At 40.7% G+C, this 21695-nt stretch overlaps 2 protein-coding genes across 2 annotated transcripts; both read right to left on the reverse strand.

Annotated features, from left to right (window-relative positions):
- Positions 1-2989: 2989 nt before the first annotated feature.
- On the reverse strand, positions 2990-10728 carry LOC133208621 (heterochromatin-associated protein MENT-like). Its single transcript, XM_061346632.1, has 8 exons — positions 10611-10728; positions 9353-9529; positions 8334-8420; positions 7807-7944; positions 7146-7263; positions 6304-6446; positions 5021-5188; positions 2990-3867 (listed from the first exon to the last, which is right to left on the reverse strand). Exons 2-8 carry the CDS (start codon positions 9518-9520, stop codon positions 3457-3459), a joined length of 1233 nt encoding a protein of 410 aa, XP_061202616.1. The 5' UTR covers positions 9521-9529; positions 10611-10728; the 3' UTR covers positions 2990-3456.
- Positions 10729-13646: 2918 nt separating this feature from the next.
- On the reverse strand, positions 13647-21695 carry LOC133208620 (serpin B10-like). Its single transcript, XM_061346631.1, has 8 exons — positions 21519-21695; positions 20288-20465; positions 18869-18982; positions 17108-17242; positions 16576-16693; positions 16059-16201; positions 15353-15508; positions 13647-14472 (listed from the first exon to the last, which is right to left on the reverse strand). Exons 2-8 carry the CDS (start codon positions 20453-20455, stop codon positions 14068-14070), a joined length of 1239 nt encoding a protein of 412 aa, XP_061202615.1. The 5' UTR covers positions 20456-20465; positions 21519-21695; the 3' UTR covers positions 13647-14067.

The following is a 21695-nucleotide window of genomic DNA, read 5'->3' on the forward strand; positions in this document are numbered from 1 at the left end:
ACTGCATTGATGCATTTCCTTTGCAATTGTTATATGTCTTTTCTGCTACATTTATGATTAGTTAGGAATGGCGTCTGCCCACTAGTATGACACACACAGAGTAAACCAATTACCAGCATGCAGTCATGTGTAAAAAGCATTATTATAAAGTGTACAAGTCCATATTTTGAACTAGAATTACAATTTTGTGCTTATAGTCACTTCAAATCTGACTGGTAAGTATGCCATACAGGGGTTCAGGAGGCATGATACACATGCCTCCTTTTTCACGCATTTTGTTTTTAACTGTGTGCAGGTTTTGTGCCTGGAATATCCATCTTATTTTCTTGCTTTGTAAATGTATTAGACACTATTATGTTCAGTTATGTGTTTGAGAAATGTTTCTGCTATGTATTTGAAACTGCTGTTGTCTGTTTTTTAGCTAAATGAGTAAGAGAAGTAAAAAACCTGAACATCAGTTAGTGGTACTACGATGTATAAAGATTGGCCAAAAATACAGGAAAATGTAGAAAGGGTACCCAAACTGTGTAGACACTCTTTGTGGTATACTCCAGCTGGTGCAAGATCCTGTTTAGCAAGAGAGAGAAGTTTCAAAGGGGAGAAAACTGGCTGAATAAAAGGTGCTCTTGATTTTGCTGTGCCAAATGGAAATAGCAAGAGGAAATAAGTGAATTTCTGCAACCAGAAGGGTAGAAACAAAGTTTCACAGCATCACAACACCTGATGTGTTGACATCAAAGGATTGACTTCTGACAAATGGTCATAAAAAGTCTTTTGATAAAATTAGCATACTGATGAAGAAATTATTTTGGCCTTTTTTAAAGCCATCTTTTGTCCCCATCTTGCAGAGCGTGGGTGTGAGGTCTTTCTGTCTGTTTGATGACACTCCCTGACTCTCCCATAACTGTACCTTGTAAATGGTCCACTCTGAGTGGGCCATTTTGGCATTTATTGAAGATCGATTCTTTTCCAGTTACATGCAGTAAAAAGGAGCACAGTTTAAAATCTGTGCTAGACTAAGTCCAGTTACGGATTTTTACTTTGCAGGAAGTCCCATTCATCTGTATTCTACAGGACTACTGGAAGGTGTGCTCTTTGGCATCATCTTCCAAGCAAAGCTGAAGCTGGGAGTAGCTTGGTAAAACCAGCCTGTTTGACCCTTTGCACTTCTCAGCAGCTGGCAGACACGGTTCTGTAGTTCCCTAGGGACCCTTCAGAGGTATTGCTTTGCAGGGCCTTGCAGTGTGGTGTAAGTGAGGGGATGTACAGAAATTAGCATGGAAAGACCTTTCAATCAATTTGGCATGGAACTCTTCTCACCTCTTTCAGCAACTTTTGCTCTTACATGAAGTGTCTCTTCAAACTGGTTATACCCAATTTAGGAGTTCCCCATTATTACTTCTTGTTGAACACACACAGCAGAGACATAGGATTAACGTGATATAAGGCTGAGTTAACATGCTCACCATCCTGGTGAGTCTTTGCTGTACAGGCATTACTCAAGTGGAAGAGGGCTGGTCTTTGCTGCTCCCTAGAAGAAGCTATGTTGTTAGTTGTTACCTTTCAGTTTTTAATTAAAAAAAAAAATTGAGATTTTATACCTCCTTGTGCAAGTGTGTCATTTCCTGAAGCCTTGCTATGCTGTTATTCTATCCTGACAGTAACTTCAGTCTGTGTGTTTTTACTTTTCTGTTTTACATGGCCTTCACTTGTGTGCTTTTCCATACTTAAACAACAAACTTCTTAGTAAAGCTGAGTCAATAACACAAAACTGGGCTGCATCAAGTTAGGTCCTTGGTGACAGACAGCTGAACCCTGACCTGAGGATTGCAGACAAGGGAGGCACTGGTTGTAGAAGCAGCACTTCGTACAGGGAAGAAGATACAGGTATATTTTTTCGTGTGGAGATGTATTTCAAATAGAATACCTTTTGTGGAGGTGAAGTGGGTTGTAATTATAGGTGGAATTTTGCTGAGAGTAAATTTTTTTCACAGAAACTCCCTCCTGTATTCACATCTTGCCTTAGATAATGTTATCTGATGTGTGGCTAGAGTCCCACAATGGCTACAAAACTTTTTGCTGTTCCCTATGGCCACAGGAAAGCACAACTGCTTCCCTCTTAAGCCAATGGAAGGAACCAGTGTTGCCAGTAGAGCGTTGCCTGTTCACTGTTCTACATGGATGAAAGGGATGCTTGGAAGGTGCTCTTCTAGGCTATAGGCTATAGGCTCTAGTCAGACTTTTTATTAATAGTGTGTTGTGACAGATATGTTTAGTAAATGCCTAGAATAACATGGTGAACAACAGTGTTTCGGGGGCTGTTTGAAGCCTAGTGGAAGTAAGACACTACTGTATTAAAGTGCCTCAGTTTTGTCAACTGGGATGATGTAGTGGTTGACTTGGAATGGCAAGAGTGGAAACATGCTCTGGCCATGCTCCTTACAGGATGCTTTAAGAGAACCAGATAAGTCAGTGTCCTGAATAACACAAACACAACTCCGGGTTAATTTATTGTATTAAATGCAGGTCATGGTAAAATTATGAAGTAAAGCATCAATCAAAATCTCACTGGTGTTTCTATCAATGCTATGGCTATCTTTGCTGAGATGCACTCATAAGTTACTAATCATATACTGGGAAAAAATACAGATAGCAAGGAAACCGTGCAGATATTAGCCAGGAAACAGGTATAATTAGGTAAAATTAAAAAGAGGGAGGAGGTTTGAATTCTGATGTTTTAGATTGCATATCAACAGGAAGTAGCAAAAAAGCATGTTGCTCATAGTTTTCTTAGCATTTTTCTGGTTGAAACTCTCAGCAACCTTAAACTACAAAGTTGAGAAAAATGAGGAAAAATGCAAGGAGATTAGAAGTCAGCAATTAAATGTTAAGGGCTGGACTATTTGCCTTCACTGCCTTGTTTTTTCACGAAGCTTTGGGGGCAGGAGAGGAGGAATTTAAATTTCTATATATGCGTTGTAAGGAGAAGGTATAGGGTATTTTGAGATTATTCTGGGTTTGTATTATTATTTTTTTTCTTTAATTTCCAACAATCTGATTTTTCTCTCTGGGAGATTCAAGAGGGCAAACTGCATTTCCCTTGAAGACATATTTGGCGTAAGGCTGGGTGAAAGCCTGTGGGCAGAGAGCTTTTATGGCTCCACCTTACTCCCAAATAAGAAAGCCGGAAGAGCAGGTTTGATGTAAGGGAGCAAAACTCTGCACTTTTGTTTTCTGTGGAGGGCTGTCTGATTAGGACAATTAGGAGCAGTAGAGGGGTGGTCTTTGAGGCACAGGGTGGTTTCTAGGTGCTGCCTCTACTTTGGAAGGAAGAAAAAGAACATAACACTTTCAGCACATATGGCTACATGGCTTATGGTTGAGCTTTTAACACTGCAGTTCATATTTTTCCATTGAACAGTGAACATAGGATGCTGTCTAGGAGCAAGTAATAACTCATTCTAGGGGAGAGCAGAATCTGCCAAAGAAAAGGATGCACCTGGATTTGTTGTGTCTGATGAAGAAGTGGAAAGGGTGGTCAGCCTTAAATTTCAGAGCATGGCTAACCGGTGCACTTGTTACAGTTACAGTTACAGTAGCAGCAGCTGCCTCAGTGCCTTTCTCATCAACTGCAACAAAAGACCTGTGAAGAATTTTGGAGATGAGCACACCACCCTTCTCAGCCATTCCACTGAAATCAGCATTGCTGCTGAAGGCACTGCGTATTCCCATGCTGCTCAGATTATCACCGAGGTCGTATCTCTCCTCCAGTGTGAACTTAGGTAGGTACAGATCCACAAGAGTTTCAGTCATCTTCTTGGAATCAGTCCATTCGGACAGCTTCTCGTACGTCAGTTCTCTCTCCAGCTATCATTTAAGACAGAGAAGGAATTTGATGTTTACAAGGGAAAAAACAATTTCCTAACAATGAATTAGTCAATTTCATGACAATTTAATGGATGAAACAATCTTTAAATGGCAAATCTAGCATTTGGCTGAAAGCACAAAATATAGATTGGTTTCTCTGATGATCAGAGGCAAGGTGTGCAACAAATACCTGAACCTTAGTGCTGTACAGTTTTGAGAACCACTTCTCCAAAATTCCTTGCAAAAGAAAAGACAGGGCACTCAATAACTGCCATCCCCTAAGGCAGTTCTTTCATAGAATCAACTAGGTTGCAAAAGACCTTTAAGATCATAAAGTCCCACATTTACCACAAGACTGCCAAGTCCACCACTAAACCATGTCACTGTCTTTAAATTCAGTGCTGATGTGAAGGGAATTGCTAGGATATTGCCAGTGGTGTAGCAAATGGTTTGGTCCAGTTCCATAGAAACAAGTTTTAATATTGCACCTATTTGCTTGGCAATTTTAAAACAGACTGATTCCAGCAAAATCTTTCACTGCCATTCTCTGCCCTCAGCCTTATGTTACCAGGGTTTAGCTCAGATCAAAAGAAGGAGAGCAATGGCAGGTATTCTTGAAATAATAGAGGCCAAGAATTTTAATGTCTTGCAATTATAATAACTACAGTGGCAGATTTCATTATTGTAGCAAATCAGTCACATCAAAATCCTAGTTTTTCAGGCAGCAAACGAATGTGCGTGTGACAAGCAGAATGAGAACAAGATGGGTAGTAAACTTCCAGGTCATGGAGAAGAGGTGACTGTTATCTCAGGAGGAAACTGTGACTACTTGTACAGTACTGTCACTTCTGAATGGGCAATGAAAGGAGATTTAACCCTTACAGATCATGTGGGATTGAGTGTCAGTCATGGGACTGTAAAGAGCTAAGCATCTGCTTATGCACAGTGTTGACTGTTTTCAGTTATTACCAAACTAAGGGCACTCACTGTGGAGGACCTTCTTGGCATTAGATAAGTATTAAAATAAATTTATTCAGCTATTGAGGAGATCAAAGAGCATTTCCTCAGAGGGCAAAGTACAGCTGCCAGCCTGTCTTTTTTTTTATTTTATGGCTGAGTGGTGGTACAAAATTGATGTAGCATACTTTTTTACCTGTTCAAGACCTGTAGTGGTGTCTTTGATGTCATCAGGAAGGAGGATGAACATACTGAGTTCATGTTTCAGGTATGGCAACTCAATCATTTTGAAATTCAGTGTTTCCATGATGAGAACTGGAAACATATTTCTTACGCACATCATCTTCACAGGCTTGGTCTTGTTCTGTGAAGTATTTATTTATAAGTAAGAAATTGTTTCTTGAAAGTGAGGATGATGGTGACTCAGTGCAGTGGAGGGAGAGGACATTTTTGTAAGCAGCTTTTACAACAGTGAGTTGTTATTCATTTCCAAAGCCTTTCTCAACTAGACAATATTTCTTATCTTGGCATTTGTCCTAGAATATTTTGCTGAGGGCTGAACTGACTGATTTTTCTTTTCTTCCCAAAACATGCAGAGCAGCCCACATAAGAGAGTTAGAAATGTCTGCAGGGATTAGGGGGATGGAGCAGCTATGGGATATAGTCTTACAACACTGCAACAGGGAAACAGCTATGTTTTAAGAGGATGAGTTTTGTGCACTTCTTCTGTGGCCCCCTCTCTGGCAATAAAAAGAGCAGTTTGCTCATTATGTCACAGCCCTTAACAGGAGGTGACACTATTGTCTCAGCAAAGGGGCCCATAGAGAGGGATATTCCTGGAAAGCAGTCACCTTTGCAGGAGTATGTAACCTCTCTTAACACCTGTAGCCCTTCATTCAAGGTAGCAGCCATTATATACATGCTAATCAGAAAGCAGAAGCTATACACTTGGTGGAAATTGCAGAGAGCTCTTGTCTTTTGATGGGAATTCATTGACACCTCTTCGAGATACATCCACTCACATTTCTTCTAGTCTTGGCCAACCATGCAGACATTCAGGGTACCCTGTGGCAGCTATATTGGGGCGGGTATGCTTGTGCCTAGCTAGGCTGCTTAGCACAGAGGCCTGTGTACTGCACTCGCCTATGACATGGCATTTAGTTCCTCCCCGTGAAGCATGGAGTCTCAAAATCATGTTTTTGCAATCTAGCCCCTTTAGCGCTGTTTAAAAAAAAATAGTCTTAAGTGACTCTAGCACTTCTGGAAATGGTAGCTGTCACCTGGACCTCATTAACATTTACCTGAGCAGTGTCTTAATGTTGCAGTGAGCTGAGCACTGACACACTGTGCTGTAACCAGCTTTTTACAGAGAGCCTAGTTACTACAGGGATACCTAAAAGACTTATGAAATGGAAGGATTTCAGCAGTAGCTGTTGTCACCAGGCTGTTTACAGTAAGAAGCTTACTGGAAGAGCTTACCTTGCTCAGTCGGAAGGGTTGCAAAACTGTATTCGCTTCCAGAAATTTCACTTCCCATTCTGCCTTGAAGTAAACAGCATTTACTAGGATCAGCTTTGTGGAGGTTGCCACATCTCGTGGAGCCAGCAAATTCTTGATTTTGCCTTTTGAAATCAGAAGAGTCGGTTTTATTCTAGTGTAACACAGTGAGGACATGTTTTACTGGCTTTCTCTCAATTCAGCTCCTTAGTGAAAAAGTCCATGCCTCAGTGCTGTACTCCTCAAAACTCCCCTGACATCAATCAATTAGCTTAAGTTTCTAAAGCTGTTTGCTGCTTGATTCTCCTGGCTAGCTGGCAGAGATTGACTCCTTCCCCAGAAAACATCACAGCTTCACGGCAAGCAGCTAGAAACAGGAAGCCATATACTGTCTCACCAGCTTGTTACACCAGGTAAAAGAAGGCCAGCACCTCTGGCTGGTGCAGAGTGGTACGGCTGGGTAGGCATTCCCACCTGCCTTGGAGCACACCAGTAGGCAGAGATGTTTCCTCTGCCTTCTCTGCCTGTGATGCATGGGTGCAGCATCAGGGCAGCACTTGTGCTTGAGGACCAGCTGATGAATTGCTCAGCAGAACTCATGGGAGTCTCCCCAGGGAGCTCACTGAGGTCTGGATCGGGTATCTGAAGCTGCTTATGTGTGTTGCTCTTTCTCTGTCCTCCCACTGCGTCTCTGCTCACTGTCCACATTGCAAGGCATGACCTGACTGCTGCAGTAGCATGTGGAGAAGCCAGGGCACCTGCCCAAAGCAAATGGCAGGCTGACTTAATAAGAGAGGAAAAATGTTGGGTTGAGTTCAGCTTACCCTCAGTTTGTTTTTCAACCCAAGTGTTAATTTCCTTTCTGGATTGTTCCAGTGCTGTCTTAAAGCTAACCTTGTGTGGCTGTGCTTTGTAGTAGTTCTTACTGAGCTGTATGTATACCTGAAAAATAAAACACACACACATGTAAAAAGAAGTCAGTTCTATACTATACTGGATTTTTCAGTCCCAAAGGGAATTTTTTAGCTCTTGGACTTCTTGATAGATTCTGGGCCTAGAGTACTGCAGGCTTTTATTTGTTACTCTCTGTTAGACTACAAGTTAAGACTACAGTTAAGAAATAACCAAAGGACAGAATATTCTCTTCTTTTGTTCCTACTTTCATTTGGAAAAAGGAGTAAGACTGTGCACATCCCATGGATGTGCTTATTTTAATGCCTCGTTTAGAATTGTGTATGTTGGGGGTTCCAGTAATAAAGATATGTTGCATGAAAAGGCATCCCTACCCTATAGCCAAAAGGCAGTGCATCCTTAAATACTATGAGCAAACCAACTGGTATTTTCCAGATAAGTGTATCACTGGATTCCAGGGGTCTTAGTTACAGTATTCAGGGGCAGCTTCAAACCTGATCTATTAATGGCAGGCAATTAAAATGAGAAATATTTTTTACACTTTTTCTTCCTGCTGTCTGAAACTTAACTTACAGGCAATAATGCAAAAGTTTTTTCCACATAAATGCGGTTGGCAGTTTTCAGTGAGTAAGTGCTTCTGGGTTTGTTGATGGCAGTCAGGAGCTCTTTGAAGCCAGAGTGGGTATCTTCAGCTTGCTTGTTTTCAGGATCCTTGGAAAGAGAAACCATATGTTCAGAAATCACATTTTCTAATGAAGTTTTCAAAGCACACTAAGTGATGTATGTGAGAGAGGGATTTGCGTTTCACTCTCTTCCTTTTTATTTTTGTAAGTTTACCGTCACTGCTATTTGCAGGGCTTTCTTTATGGCTGGATTAACCGATTTGTCATATAGCAAACCTTTCAGACTATCCCAATGACTTGCCTTTCATGCTTCTCAGAATCTGAGTGAAAGGAACTGAACCTGAATCCATTGTGAAGTATGTTGGGGTTTGTAATTTAAAGACAGTGGCAGTCAAGAAATACGAGGCTTCTAAAGCTGTGTTTGGATATTTTGATTCTCAAGTTTCTTTATCTCGGGATTTTAGTTCTGATAGGTACCATTTTTCTTCTCTTTGGTCTCCCCCGAGAAGGTCTGGCCACAGAAGAAGAGCCTTCAGATCTTGCTGCTTGAGTGAAATGAAGAACCTGCAAGCAGAGTTTCCAAAGGTGAGAAACAGGCAGAAGGAACTGGTGTGACTTAAAGCCAAATAGGGTTCAAACGGTTGTCTTCTTTTGCTCCCTATGGTAACTCTTTGCACTACCTGGTGCTTAGGTGACTAATCAAAGGGATGGTGCAACACAAAGTAAGAAGTAAGAACGGAGTAGCACAGTCCACAGAGTGAGAACGGGTAGCACAGTCCCCCTTCTACAGCATTGACACAGTGCTTCTGTTTGCATGCTGCAAGGCTGAACTTTCCACAGCTGTTGCTCTCAGCAATAGCAGTGTGTTTGTGCAAACCCAAAATGGTTCTACCTAAGATAATGGTACAAAGGCATCTGAATGAGAATGTGCCGACACAGAGGAGAGTCCTGGGCAGTGCTGAACATCTCCTTTGAGATAGCAATATGCCAGGCAGTAAGAAGGATTGGATCAGAGAATGTGGAGATACCAAAGCCCTTCTTGTTTTCCTGCTGGATTGTCAGGCAGTTGTTTAGGCAAGCATAAATCAAGATAGAAATGTGCATCCTGGACAGGGGAGAGAGAGGGGGTTCTGGGATCTGCAACCTCCTGCCAGTTGGGAGCCACTGGAACCAGCTCTTTGTTTCTCAAAGGGAATATCCCATCTGTGACAGAACCATAGAATCACAGGATGAATTAGAAGGTGTAGAATAATTAAGAAGTCAGGTTCAGAGAACCTCTGTGCTTAGTGTGTGATACCCACAGGACACTTTCTCTTATGGAGAAGTGGGGGATCTGCTATGCAATTAGTAAAATTTACCATTCACTTGATTCATTCTCTGGTCTGCTTTGGTTCCTTCTCATTGTGGTGGCAACTTTAGCTGTCTAGCACTAAATTTTGCAAGCCATTATAGGAGGCAGGTATCATGTGGGATGTATGCTTCATAGAACAACCTACCTCTGCGATCTCTATTGCTGTATTGCCTTTTGCACCCAGGTACATCAAAGCCAGAGCAGATGATATGCTCCAGGGGGAAAAGAAAATGTTTTTGCCCTTGTTGGCCTCATTCAGCTTGTTGAAAAGATCAACTGTAAACTTGCCAACTGATGTTGAGACCAGTTCCATTGCTGCAACCTGGAAAGAGGCAAGAGGCAGAATTGTATTATTTGAATGTTTAAAATTACATACACAGTGCATATTAGTGAGAAATGTCACATGTGCAACACGATGCCTTGGCATCCACTAAAACTAATAGCCTAGTTGTATGTTTTATCTTCCACACAGATGCTGTTTTCCACCTGTTATAAGCAGCAATTTCTTTTAGGTTTTTTGTTATTCAAATAATATTTTCATATGATTTTACATATGTCCTCTTCTACAGAGCTGCCATTTTCTTTGTTTCTTTGTGCTTTTGGTTTTCAAAAATGTGCAAACTTGTAAGCTGCTTATTTTTCTTCCTTTTTGTCCTTAACTAATGATTTATCAAAGTAATGTTCCAGGGGAATTTAAATGGAATTTTAGTACATAGGCTCACAACACACCTGATTTTCCCACTACTTCCTCTTTGATCTATGTAGAAGTGAGAGCTGAAACCGCGAAAGAATTTAGGCATAACTCTTAGGCTCATGTGCTTTTCCTGCCCAGCTACCTATTCCGGTATTTGCTTTTACACTGATAGAGTTTTACTCATGATGTTTACCTACCATCCCTCCTGTACGTTCCAGCAATTTTATTTTTCCCAGAAACTGGCAGATTCCTTGAGGTTTTGAGTGTTTCAGACTTTAAAATATCTGCTCAATAGTGCCTGCCTTATGTTTTCGAGTTAAGAGACCAGAAACGTTGTCATTGCTGTTGTTGTTAATATTATTATTGAGATTTATATCTATGGAATGGAGCAACAGAAATTATGGGACAACCTCTGAAGTCTACAGGTATTTATCAAGTGTTTGGTTGCAAATCGTTGCAAACTGAAGATTTTAATTAGTAAGACAGTTCCTGCCCTAAGAAAACTTCCCTTCTTGTGATGTTATGCCCCAAATTAGCATTTTTCCTTAGCCTCAGAGATCTATATTCTCTAAGGGATGACGTCTAGAAAAATATCTGTAGAATAATGCACTATACAGTGGTATATTTTAAATAACTTATACGCCATACAAGCAACAGATTGATTTTTAAAAGTATCAGGAAAGTTACTTAAATTGGTTTAAATATTTACCTCTGATCCTGTGAGAGAGAAGACTTATGTCTTGTCCTCAGTCAGGTTCTGTGTTTGTGTGTTAAGCAAGGAATGCATTTAGAAATATAGTAGTCCTTGCACCTCCCTTTCCTTCTCCCCTCCATCCAGGTGGTTTCCGCCTACACAAAGTTCCTTTTTACCACATCCCCAAAAGACCTTACGTAACTTTGTCCTCTTTGTTGACCTTGTCACTTTTCATGTTTAGGCATTTCAAAGGGACAATGGATTTAAGATCTCAGCTCTGTTGTTACACCATGATAGTCTACTGATGGGATAGCAGAACAGTTCGACTGTTCCAATGGTCTTCTGGTGTTGTGGACATAACTGAAGATAGCTGGTCTGTTGTTTAAAATAAAAGACTAGTAAAAAGGTTGCACAACTAGAATGCTTGGTTTTTATTTCTGAATATAAGCAGGTACTGCAGGCCTGATTCTCCTCTGAAGCTTTGTGCAGCTGTGACTCCTGGGTTTCAGATGTGGTACGTCAGCATAAAATGTCAAGCTTAATGATTGGTTTAGACACAGGGAGTCCAAATTCAGACTGGACATCATTAAGAACATAGACAGAGGCAAGGCCATGAAGAACCATTCAGGTAAGCGATGGACACCCCACTATTTATGTGGTGAAGAAATCTCATTGCAGCTGTGGCTGGGAATCATTTGAGAGAAATGCTACAAAGCACTGAGTTAGTAGTGCACAGTACTTGCAGGTAGTGAAGGAGGGCAAGGACTAAAACAACCCCACTGGGAGGGCTTGAGCAGGGATGGAGTGAAAAAATACAATGAGGGCAAACATAGCACAGTGGTTGTCACTCTGCAGTCCCAGAAAAGAGACAGCGTGCTGTTGGGTGGTGGAAGAAGGAGAAGGTGGTGGCAACAACTGTAAGACCCTGGGTGACAGGGGAAGGGTAATGGAGGAAGGGAAGGAAACTGTACTGTGTGCTAAGCATTTTGCTGCAAGCCAGATTACAGGAACAGAGTGGGTCAGGTCTTGTAAAAAGTGGCAGAAATCAGTGTTGTGCAAGGCAGTGAAGAAATGACCGAAATTAAACAAATGTTTAAAATGATGAGTAAGTCCTCAAGAAATCAGGATAGGAGAAAGGTCAGCTGAATGGTTAGGTAGTGGGAAAGCCCAAGCCCCAAAGTGAGAGGCTCCAAGCCCTAAAAATGTATGCTGAGGATAAGCAAGCTAGCTCTGTTTGCTAATCAAGGTGCAAGAATGCCAGACAGGATGAAAAAGGGAGGTGGCAAGGCAGGAAGGCTGTTGACAAGATAGAGAAAATCACACATGTTAATTGAAAGGGACATCCAGAGGCCAACTTCCTGCTTGGAGCCTTTCTGGGCAACCTTCTCTAGTGCTGTGCTGCTCACTTGAGGAAAAAGTTGTTCCCTAACGTGCAGCTCACCCTTCAAGTGTTGTGATCATTGCCACTTAGTAATGATCTGGCACTGCCAAGAGGATTAACTGGCATCCTTGCAACCAGGCTTAAAATAGTTGAAGGAAAGAAAAAAGTTGACACATACTTCCATTGTTCTTAATAGCTTATGATTTGGTTTGGGTGCACGTTGTCATGGTTACGTTCCTCCTTGGCCTCACAGCTGTGTCTTTTCTGTCTTTATTCCTGAAGTACATCAGGAAGTGCTTAAGGGGCTTGGCCATGGCAACATGAAGCCCTTGCATTAGGTGGTCCTGTATCATATTTCACAGCTGATACAGAGGTAGTGCTATTGAGGAGGTATGGGGATCGAATAAGCATTTGCTTCACAACACTTCTATGCCCTTTCTATTTGGGAAGCAGAGCTAGAAGGAGCCCTGGAAGCAGCTAGCCACATGAAGAAAATAAAAAGGACTCAGTGGCAGTCAGCAGTCTGCTCTCTGTCAGGAAAAGGGAGTCCTGCCATTCCAAGAAGAGATGTTTCTAGTAAGATGATGTTGCAGTCTGCAAGTCCTGTAAAAGACCCAGTCCTTTGCTCTCTGTTGTGAATTCAGAGAGTTAGGAGCATCCCCTACAAACATGCATGACCGATTAAGATACTCTCTTAGGGTAAAGGGCTGTGATGGGAGTAAATATGTTATGAAATGTGTTGTGGTTTAAGCCCAGTTGGTAACCCAGAACCATACCGCTGCTTGCTGACTTGCCCCCCCCCCCCTTCCTCCCCCCACTCCCAGAGGAATGGGGAGGAGGATTGAAAGAATGTAACTCCCATGGGTTGTGATAAGAACAGTCCAGTAACTAAGGTATAACACAAATCACTGCTGCTGCCACCAATAATAACAATGATAAGGGAAATAACAAGGGAAGAGAATACAACCGCTCACCACCCACTGGCCGATACCCAGCCCTACCCGAACAGTGATCTAACCCTTCCAGGTAACTGCCCCCAGTTATTATACTGGGCATGACGTGCTGTGGTAGGGAATACCACTTTGGTTAGTTTGGGTTAGGTGTCCTGCCTCTGCTTCCTCCCAGCTTCCCATGCCCCTCCTTACTGACTGACTGGGACAAGTGTTACTTAGCAACAACTAAAAATGTTGGTGTTTATCAGCAGTGTTCTCAGACTGAAAAGTAAAAGACACAACACTGCACGAGCTACTAAGAAGGAAAAAAATACTTGTTATAGCTGAACCCAGGACAGCATGTAATCTTCCAGAAAGCTCTTAGGGAGTTAGTATTAAAGGCTTGATCATCTAATTTGATCTTGCCTCAAACTGGTGAAATAAGTGGCAAAGCAAAATGAGAGTAAAGCAGTGGGGTGCTGGGCTGGCAACAGTATTAAATGCACAAAAGGTCACAAAGGAGAAGGTTTCAAGACGTGGTTTATATTCTTCCAACAGTATTAAATAACAGTGTTGTTTAATATTTTCCTATTGCTGTGGGGCAAAGATTAGAAAGTAGATGTGTTAGCCCCTTTGCGTGCAAGAAAGAGGCTCCATCAGAACAGGATTTTGCAGATTTATTTCATTGTCAACTGTGCCAGGCTGAAAAATGGGTATAAAATTGAAGAATGTGGCAAGGTAGCTGTCAAGGGATGACCAGCTCAGTGAGCTGAAACTAGTGGAGATTCAACAGCCTTTTGCAGAAATGAGTTTTTCCTGGTTCTTTTCTTCTTATGAACCAAAGCAAGTTTGTTTGGAATTACTGGTTTAGATCAGAACTTGGTGTGTTCTGCATTGTGGCAGCTCTGGTTCAGAAAGTGCACTGTTCTGTGCAGAGTTTGGTGATTATAGTGTAGTGCTAGTATTTTGGGGTTCTTTGGCTAGGAAAATGAGCAAGAGGTGTGAATTCCAGATTGTTTTCTGTATGTGCTCTCTTCTAACATTGAGAGATTTGTCAACAGTACAGGAAAATTAAGAAGTTCACGGACTAAGGAGATGCTCTTCATGGTGTGCAGTTTGTTCATTGTTGTTTCAAGAGTCTGTTTAACAAGTGTTGAGTTTATGGGGAAGAGAATCTTCCCAGGAAGAGGATACTTTTGGTCTTGTTGTGCCTAATAAAGAAGAGGAAAGGGTGATCTGCCACAAAAATAACAGTAGCACCAAGACTTCGTGATGCCAGTGTTGCTGAACTGGCAGCTGCTGCCTCTGTGCCTTCTTCATTGACTTCCAGATAACACTTGTGAAAAACTTGTGACAAAAACAGATCACCATTTTCTGACATTCCTGTAAAATCAGCTTGACCTTCAATGAAGGCGTCTTGTAGCCCCATCCTGCTCAAAGTCGATTTGAGGTCATATTTCTCCTCTAACGTGAACCTGGGCAAATAAACTTCCATTTTCATTTTCTCCATCAGTTCAGGGCTGGTCCATGCAGACAAGTTTTCAAAAGTCAATTCTCTTTCTAGCTGCAGTTAATAAAAAGAGAATCAGACCATTAAAATGTGTTCAAACACTTGTGCTCTAAGGGCTATTTCTTCTCTTAAATTGAGACCTTTCCAAGCTGTTTTAAGAGTGTAAGAAAGAAAGTAGGGAAAGACCAATCTGGAGATCTTTCTGGCTGAAGGAGTATGTTGTTCTACAGCAGATCAATGCGGTATTTTAACTGGTTTCAGTAACTGTCAGGGAATATGAAAGGGTTAAATAGTTCTAAAACAAAAATATCAGTGTCAGGTAACAGTAGGCTGGTTGATTTGTAGTAGTTTTTCAGTAATCTGGTCACATTTCTGTATTCCCTACATTTGAGAATTTACTAAAAAGTGCTTTTCTTCTACAGAACACCCACTAATGTGAACGAGAATTTAGTTATCCAAAGGCAGCATCTGTCTCCGTACAGAAGGTGGCAGTGTCCATATGTATTAGCTCTGGACACCCTGGAAAGCAATGGAGGCTGCCCAGTTTGTGGCTTGGTTGGGATTTTTTTTTTTAATGAAAACGTATCTTTTTGAATGGATACAGACAGTGGATCTCAGCAGGGCTGGCTAGATGTCCTCAGTTTTGTTCAGCTGAAAGAGGAGACAGTCTGATGGAGTTTGGGTTGTTTCTAAGACTGATCAACGTTAGGAACCACTGAAGTGCCAGCTATCGAGAGTAAGAAATCCAGTCTGAGCTGCAAGATGTTCAAGTTCACAGTGCTAGACCACGTCCGGGATTTGCTTTTCCTTGAGCCTGATCAGTACCCTTCTTCCCAGAAACATGACTGCACCCTGGTCTTTTACCTTGCTCATTCATAAAGTAAATAATAACACTCTTGATTTTTCAGATTACTTATGTTCTCAGTTGCTTTACCTTTTGTAGGCCGGTGATGCCACTTGGTAGAAGGATAAACATGCTGAGGTCATTGTTGACGTACGGAAGCTCAAGAATATCAGTCTGGACTGATTCTATGTAGGTGCAGTTAAACTTATCACTCAGGTACATCATGGGCACTGGTTTAGTTGTATGCTGCAACAGATCAGATTAAATGTTTTCCATTTGTACTCTGACTAAACAGTAAAGGACTGAGTTAAAGTAGCACAGTGGAGGTTTGTTGTATTTACTGTGCAAGCTGCCACTGTGCTGAGACAACCTTATGGCTCCAAATGGTAGGACACAGGATCTGCAGAGGACCCCTGGCCATGGAAGCTAGGCAGGCCATCTAAACTGTCTCAGGTCACACCCATTACAGGAATCTGTATTCCACTCTGATTTTTTTGTATGGTTAAAAATGAAAATATAAAGAACAAAACCATGCAGTTTTGTTGGCCTCTTTGTTTTCTCTGCCTTTGGAGAAGGGAAGCTTATTTCAAGTCAGCATCTTGACAGTTTTACTGGTGGCTCAGGTGCCAGTATGTGTGTGCAGTCTTTGTGTGATGTGTGGTGAGGAAAATAAACTGTATGCTTTAAATGAAATAATTTTAATGCTGCATGGTTTTAAAGATTGACAGAAATTCTCTCCCCCATCTTTTTTTTTTGCCACCTGCAGTGTAAGATATAGGACAGTATATTGCCATACCATGTTTATTTTGAAAGGCCTTTGCCTGGTGGCTTCAGCTTCGAACTTTGTTGCCCAGTTTCCTTTGAAGTAGAGTACATTTATCAGGACTAGCCTGGTGAGTGAATCTACGGATCCAGGAGGCAGCAGATTTTGAATTTTACCTAGAGAAAACAGGACATTTACACATTAGTGCAGTTTTACTGTTTCAGTGTGAGTGTTGGCAAAGTTTTTATGGATATAAGCCAGGGAAATTCTAAGTGTTGATATGGCATACATCCAGCTTGAGATTATTCACAAATATGTGGTTACTGGGATAATCTCGATTTGCAAAGAAGAGTAAACTACATTGCTCCCATATTCAGATGCAGGACACTAATTTTTGTAAGGGCTTGTCAGTAGATGTCTGCTTTAGGAAAATTGATCTGATTTACCTTTCTGAGGTGAATTGTTTACCTGCTTTAGGCCCCTTAGATACAGAGACTTTGTTCAATGCCAAAATAACATTTTAACTGTGAGGGGAGAGACTGGAGGTTACCTTCAGTCTGGTGTTCGACTTTGGAATTGATCTCTCTTCTGATTTCATCTGCTGCTCCCACAAAGTCAATTGATTGTGGCTCTGCATTGTAGTATTTCTTGGCTAACTGTAAATATTCCTGCAGTGCAAGAGAGAAACCTGTCTTATCTTTGTTGCCTGCCAATATGAATGCTAATAAATAGCTACAACTAAACAGGGAGAAAACATGTAAAAATTACCTAGATTACAAGCACAGCATTTTGTCAAAGGGAAAAATTATTTTTTAGTTTAAATACACAATTTATGTCCTAAAACACTCTCACCTAACTACATCTGGAAATTATTCTGAAATCAGATACGCATCCAATAAAAGTAAAATTTTAATGTCCAGTGTCTTGGGAAAAGTCTCATACAAAACATTTATGTTAAGGACAACAACATGACTTGCAGAGGTAATGAAAATATTTTAGGTTATATGGTTTATGGTATCTAGTCACAGATAGATCATAAAGGTTAAATGACACAGCATAATCTGAAAAAATTGGCTACCTACTTTACTGAAAGGCAATGATTTTTCTCCATATAGCTGGTTCACGCTTTTAAGGAGATAATTTTTAGTGCGTTGGTTGATTTCAAAGTTGAGTGCTTTAAACCCAGTATGGATATTATCCGATTTGCCAATTTCTGTCTTGAAGAAAAGGAGAAAAAAAAAAAAAGACGTTATCCATCTGTTATGTAAAATAGTTCAAAATTTCTAACTTTTCCCTTCACACAGCTCCAGGTATTTCTATCCAGGTGATTTGTTACCTGTACTGTAATGCAAGAGGTGGACTAAACTGTACAGCTATTAAAAGAATCATTCGAAAGCATTAGAAGGTGCAGAGGTGGTACTGACACTGTAAATATCTAAATGCAAGCATTAAGAGCCTGAACTATGCAAAACATTTAAGGGTTTGCAAGTGGAATTGTGAAACTAAGTATATCCAGTGAATGAGAGACAGACTGTAATTGTCAAATGATGCATGAAGATGTGGGTATGTGACTACTTTCCTTTATGAAAGTCAAGTGTATTACATGGAAAGTTTGCCCCTAAATTTCTTAATCTTGCTCTTAATGTTAATATTTTGTGATTTTTTTTTTTATATGTTGCAGTAAATTCTTTAAATTGAAGTAACAGCATTAAATGAGTGGGGCACAGACTCTCAAATGAACTCAAGGAAGTTAAGCTGTGAATTAGTAAACTAAAAATCTGTACCTGTGCTGTATTCTTCTTGTCATTACATTGGAATCAGAGGCATTAAGAGACACTTGCATTTCTAAACTGTTAGAACAGTTACTTTGCCCTACTCACAGCACTCTGTAATTCATACAATTCGAACGCATTACTCATGAGGAACAATCCCTCTCCTGTTCATGCAGTGTAAATGGGTTGTTGACATAGCCCCTAAAATAAATCTTCCCACCACAGGTTTTAGCTGGGGAATGCAGATCCAAGTGCTCATTCATCAGAACTTGCCACCGTTGCGGCTTTGTGGGCAGACTGCAAGGAAATGGCTTACTCCCACAAAGAAGAAGGATGACAGGAAAAAGCTGAATTGTCAATGAGGAAAAACGGCTTTTACTAACTCAGAAGGATTACATTTACTTTTCCATGTTTTTCTGCTATGTTAAAATGTGTATACTTTGGTACAAGACGCCTCCCAGTATGTCAAAGAAACATCTCAGGAATGTGACTTACATTACGCTAAGGCTTATTACAAGCAACTGTTCTATCTTGGGAAATTCCATGTCAATTTATTTTGTTAACTATTCAACTGAAATGGAGACAATTTCTGAAACGTATCAAATGCAAGTAGCCTGGAAAAGTTAATGTTCTGTTTCTGTTGTCTTGATGTTGCAATCAAATGTGTGTAATGGCAGCTCTGTTCTTGTGATTAGCTCTCTGAGACAGGAACCATGCCTGTTTAAAGAACATGTTGTTCCTAAAATAGCTAGCTGTTGAATAGGAATAATTTGAGAAAGAAATCTCTTCTCAGAGCTAAAGGAAAAAGATCAGATCTATTGACAGAGAATGGCAACATCAAATTTTAAATTTTGAAAATTTGAGGTTAGTTTTTGCAATTCTGCCTAAAAAAAGAGGAAGCATGTAGTAAGTATTGCATTAGGTGAAGGTATCACAGGATGCTGTACCAATTAATTGTGCACACTACGTCTGAGGAAGGCAAACATATGCAAATGCAAACGTGGAAGGAAAATACAAGCAAGAGAAGATGTGACTATGCCCATAGTTTGATCACTAGACTTGATGAAATACCTTCTGAAAACAAGTGCATCGGTTTGCTAGACGCTCTTCTGTTCTGGAAAAGACTTGCATTTTTATGGTTGTGGTGACATTCTTGGCTCCTTCAACTTTGTTAAAGTGAAGTACCTATAGTGGAAAAAACAATAATAAATGCAATGATAGAAAATCTGCGATTGAAGTAAAATCTTTAAGTGATGTCATGGGAGTGATGATGAAGAAAGCCAAACTCATATTTAATGCATATTCCTGACTGAATATGAAATCTTTGGTTAGGTGTCAAGGTCCATGTGTACAAAATGGCTTGTGCACACTAAGACACACTAAGGCTGCAGGGCATTACTTGACCTATATAGAGGAATCTACCTGCTTTGAGTTGCAGGTAGATTCCTCTAGGTAGGAACGCCCTGGGCTGACTAGTAAATACCTGGGAAGAGCCAATTGTCTCCCAGTGGAGGCTACCAAAGCACAAGTTTAAATGTAGTGCTGCTATGTGTCAGAAGGCATGAAAAACAGTGCAGGCAGTTTCATGCCTTAAATACCTTGTTCTGAGCTTGTACACTTTAGCCAGACTACAAAGGGGTGCATTCAGTCTTGGAACACTTTTTTTGAAAGAGCTATGCTCCCTTTTTTTGTTTGTTTTCCCTTCTTCTTAGCAGAAGATTGCTCCTTTCCCTGTTACCCTATCAGCCATCTTCAGTCCTGTAAATCAGAAGTTAGATCTGCCTTAGCAGGTTGGACAACTTCTACTTTAGCAGATGGCAACTCACAAGCTTCACCTCCTATGGTAGGAGCTAGATAACTGTGCACTGAGGTTGTTCCCACAGCCGCCTGCTGAAGCTATGAACTTTGCACAAATACAATTTAGGGACTTCAGCAGATTACAGATTTTGCCTGTAAAATACATACCCCAAAGCAAGGTTTGTAGTCTCACCACATTTGTTCCCTGATCTGGTGGAAGTGGATTTATGTTTAGCAAAGTGCAAAACTTAACAATAGCTATAGGAGGGAGTCTTTTTGTGGGGAGTCATTTCCAAAGAGGTGAGACATGAGATGGAAATTGTGGTGGAGTAGGAGAATCCAAGTCTCCCACTCCCTGCTGAGTACTCTATTGATCTTTGGGATAAAAACCCCTTATTTCTATTGGTGAGATCTGAAAGGAAACAATGTCACCAGTGCCACTTCTTTCATTTGTTGGAGGCCTGTTTCCAGAGGCTAGAGTAGGCAATTTTTTTGATCTGTGTAAGTAGAGAACTGGTCTATTAATTGCAGTGCACATCATGGGTGAAATGCGAGCTAGCATATATGTGTGTAGAGTTTTGATTAATTTTTCTGCTTGTGGCTTTCCTCTGTTTCATCACAATAAATTTCTTCCATAAAGTTACTCCACGAGATAACTCCTTCAGACAGCTACCTTTTGAAGCTCAGACTCACCTTTGCCATCTGATCTGCTGTGTTACCTTTGGCTCCCAAATAAACAGTAGCGAGGGCTGATGAAATACTCAAAGGGGAGAACAAAATATTCTTGTTACCATCTTCTTGACACTCATGTTTGAAGAATTCGAGAGCAAAGCTTGTGTTTGCTTTATTCAAAGCTTCCATTGTTCTGAACCTGCACAGAAAGGAAGATGCTATTAGCAAACCACTAATTCTGACTGACATGTTCTGCAAGTTTCTCTTTGGTTTTTGAATGTTCTTTTGTGATTTAAAGGATTTCTAAAAGTATTTATCTATATTAAGAATGAGGAGGATTAACCATTATAAAGTCAGACAAGGTTTAGCACGTCCTGTTTCACTGATGACACTCATTAGCTATCATTTAGGTTAGGGGAAAATCAGGTTCCAACCTTGTTTTGTATTTGTTCACCAGGACAGTTATTGCACTGTCCTTACAGCATCTTGGAGCCACAGCTGGCAATGTTACTCACCACTGTCTGGGCTAGTAGATACTAAGAGACAATTTTTATGCTTCAGTTTCTGCAAGAGCCTTTTGATGCTCATAACTGTAGTGAACAAATGTTCTGTTAATAGTAACAGTCAAACTATTCCTTTAGAATATTCCTTAGGACAAAATATTCCTGCCAATGCTTGGGCAAGCATTGCCCTGACTTTTGCATGATAAGCATTCCCATTTTGACTTTCAAAAATGTCCTGAAACTCTGTCTTACAGTGCTATCCCAGATCCTAGCTTCCCAGTTCTTCTGCAGGACAGTTTCAATGTTCAGTAGACCACAGATGTTGCTGTTTGTCATTTGCATTGCAGGTTTAGTTTAAGTCCAGGCTTAGGCCGGGACTAGATGGCCTTGGATTAAAGACAGTTTGTGTCCTGGGTAACTTGCAAACTAAGAGCTGACCTGATGTTCATAAGAACTACAGAGCACAAGAACAAATTAGCTGACTTAAGCAAACACAGTGGTTCTTACTTTGCTGTGATAGATATGCTAGCCAGTGAGCTCTAGAAATCATAGAACTCTGTACAATAAATTGCTCTTCCTGTGTAAGACTTCCACATTCTAGACAATGACTGTGCACGTAAATCACTTTCCCAAGCATTTTCAATTTCCAGTTCAAATCCCTGCTTCCTTTCTTTTTTATGCATTTGTCAGCAAAGCAACACCATCTAAGAATATCTGAAATAAATAATCTCCAGAAATCATTACAGTACCTTATTTTGTTCAGGGAAGAATGCTGCTCTTCTGGTTGTCTCCAAGGTTTCTGCAGTTCACATGAAGGGTAGGGAAAATTTATAGTGGACAGTTCTTATGACTCATGACTGTATGCCCTGTATGCCACATCCCACATTCAGAAGAACTGAATCATCTCAGAGTAGGATGTGAAGTGA

This window comes from Neopsephotus bourkii, unplaced genomic scaffold (assembly GCF_033783945.1).
Source record: "Neopsephotus bourkii isolate Nb327-2 ecotype Australia unplaced genomic scaffold, CSIRO-AGI_Nbou_v1 NB_272, whole genome shotgun sequence".
Lineage (NCBI taxonomy): Eukaryota > Metazoa > Chordata > Aves > Psittaciformes > Psittacidae > Neopsephotus > Neopsephotus bourkii.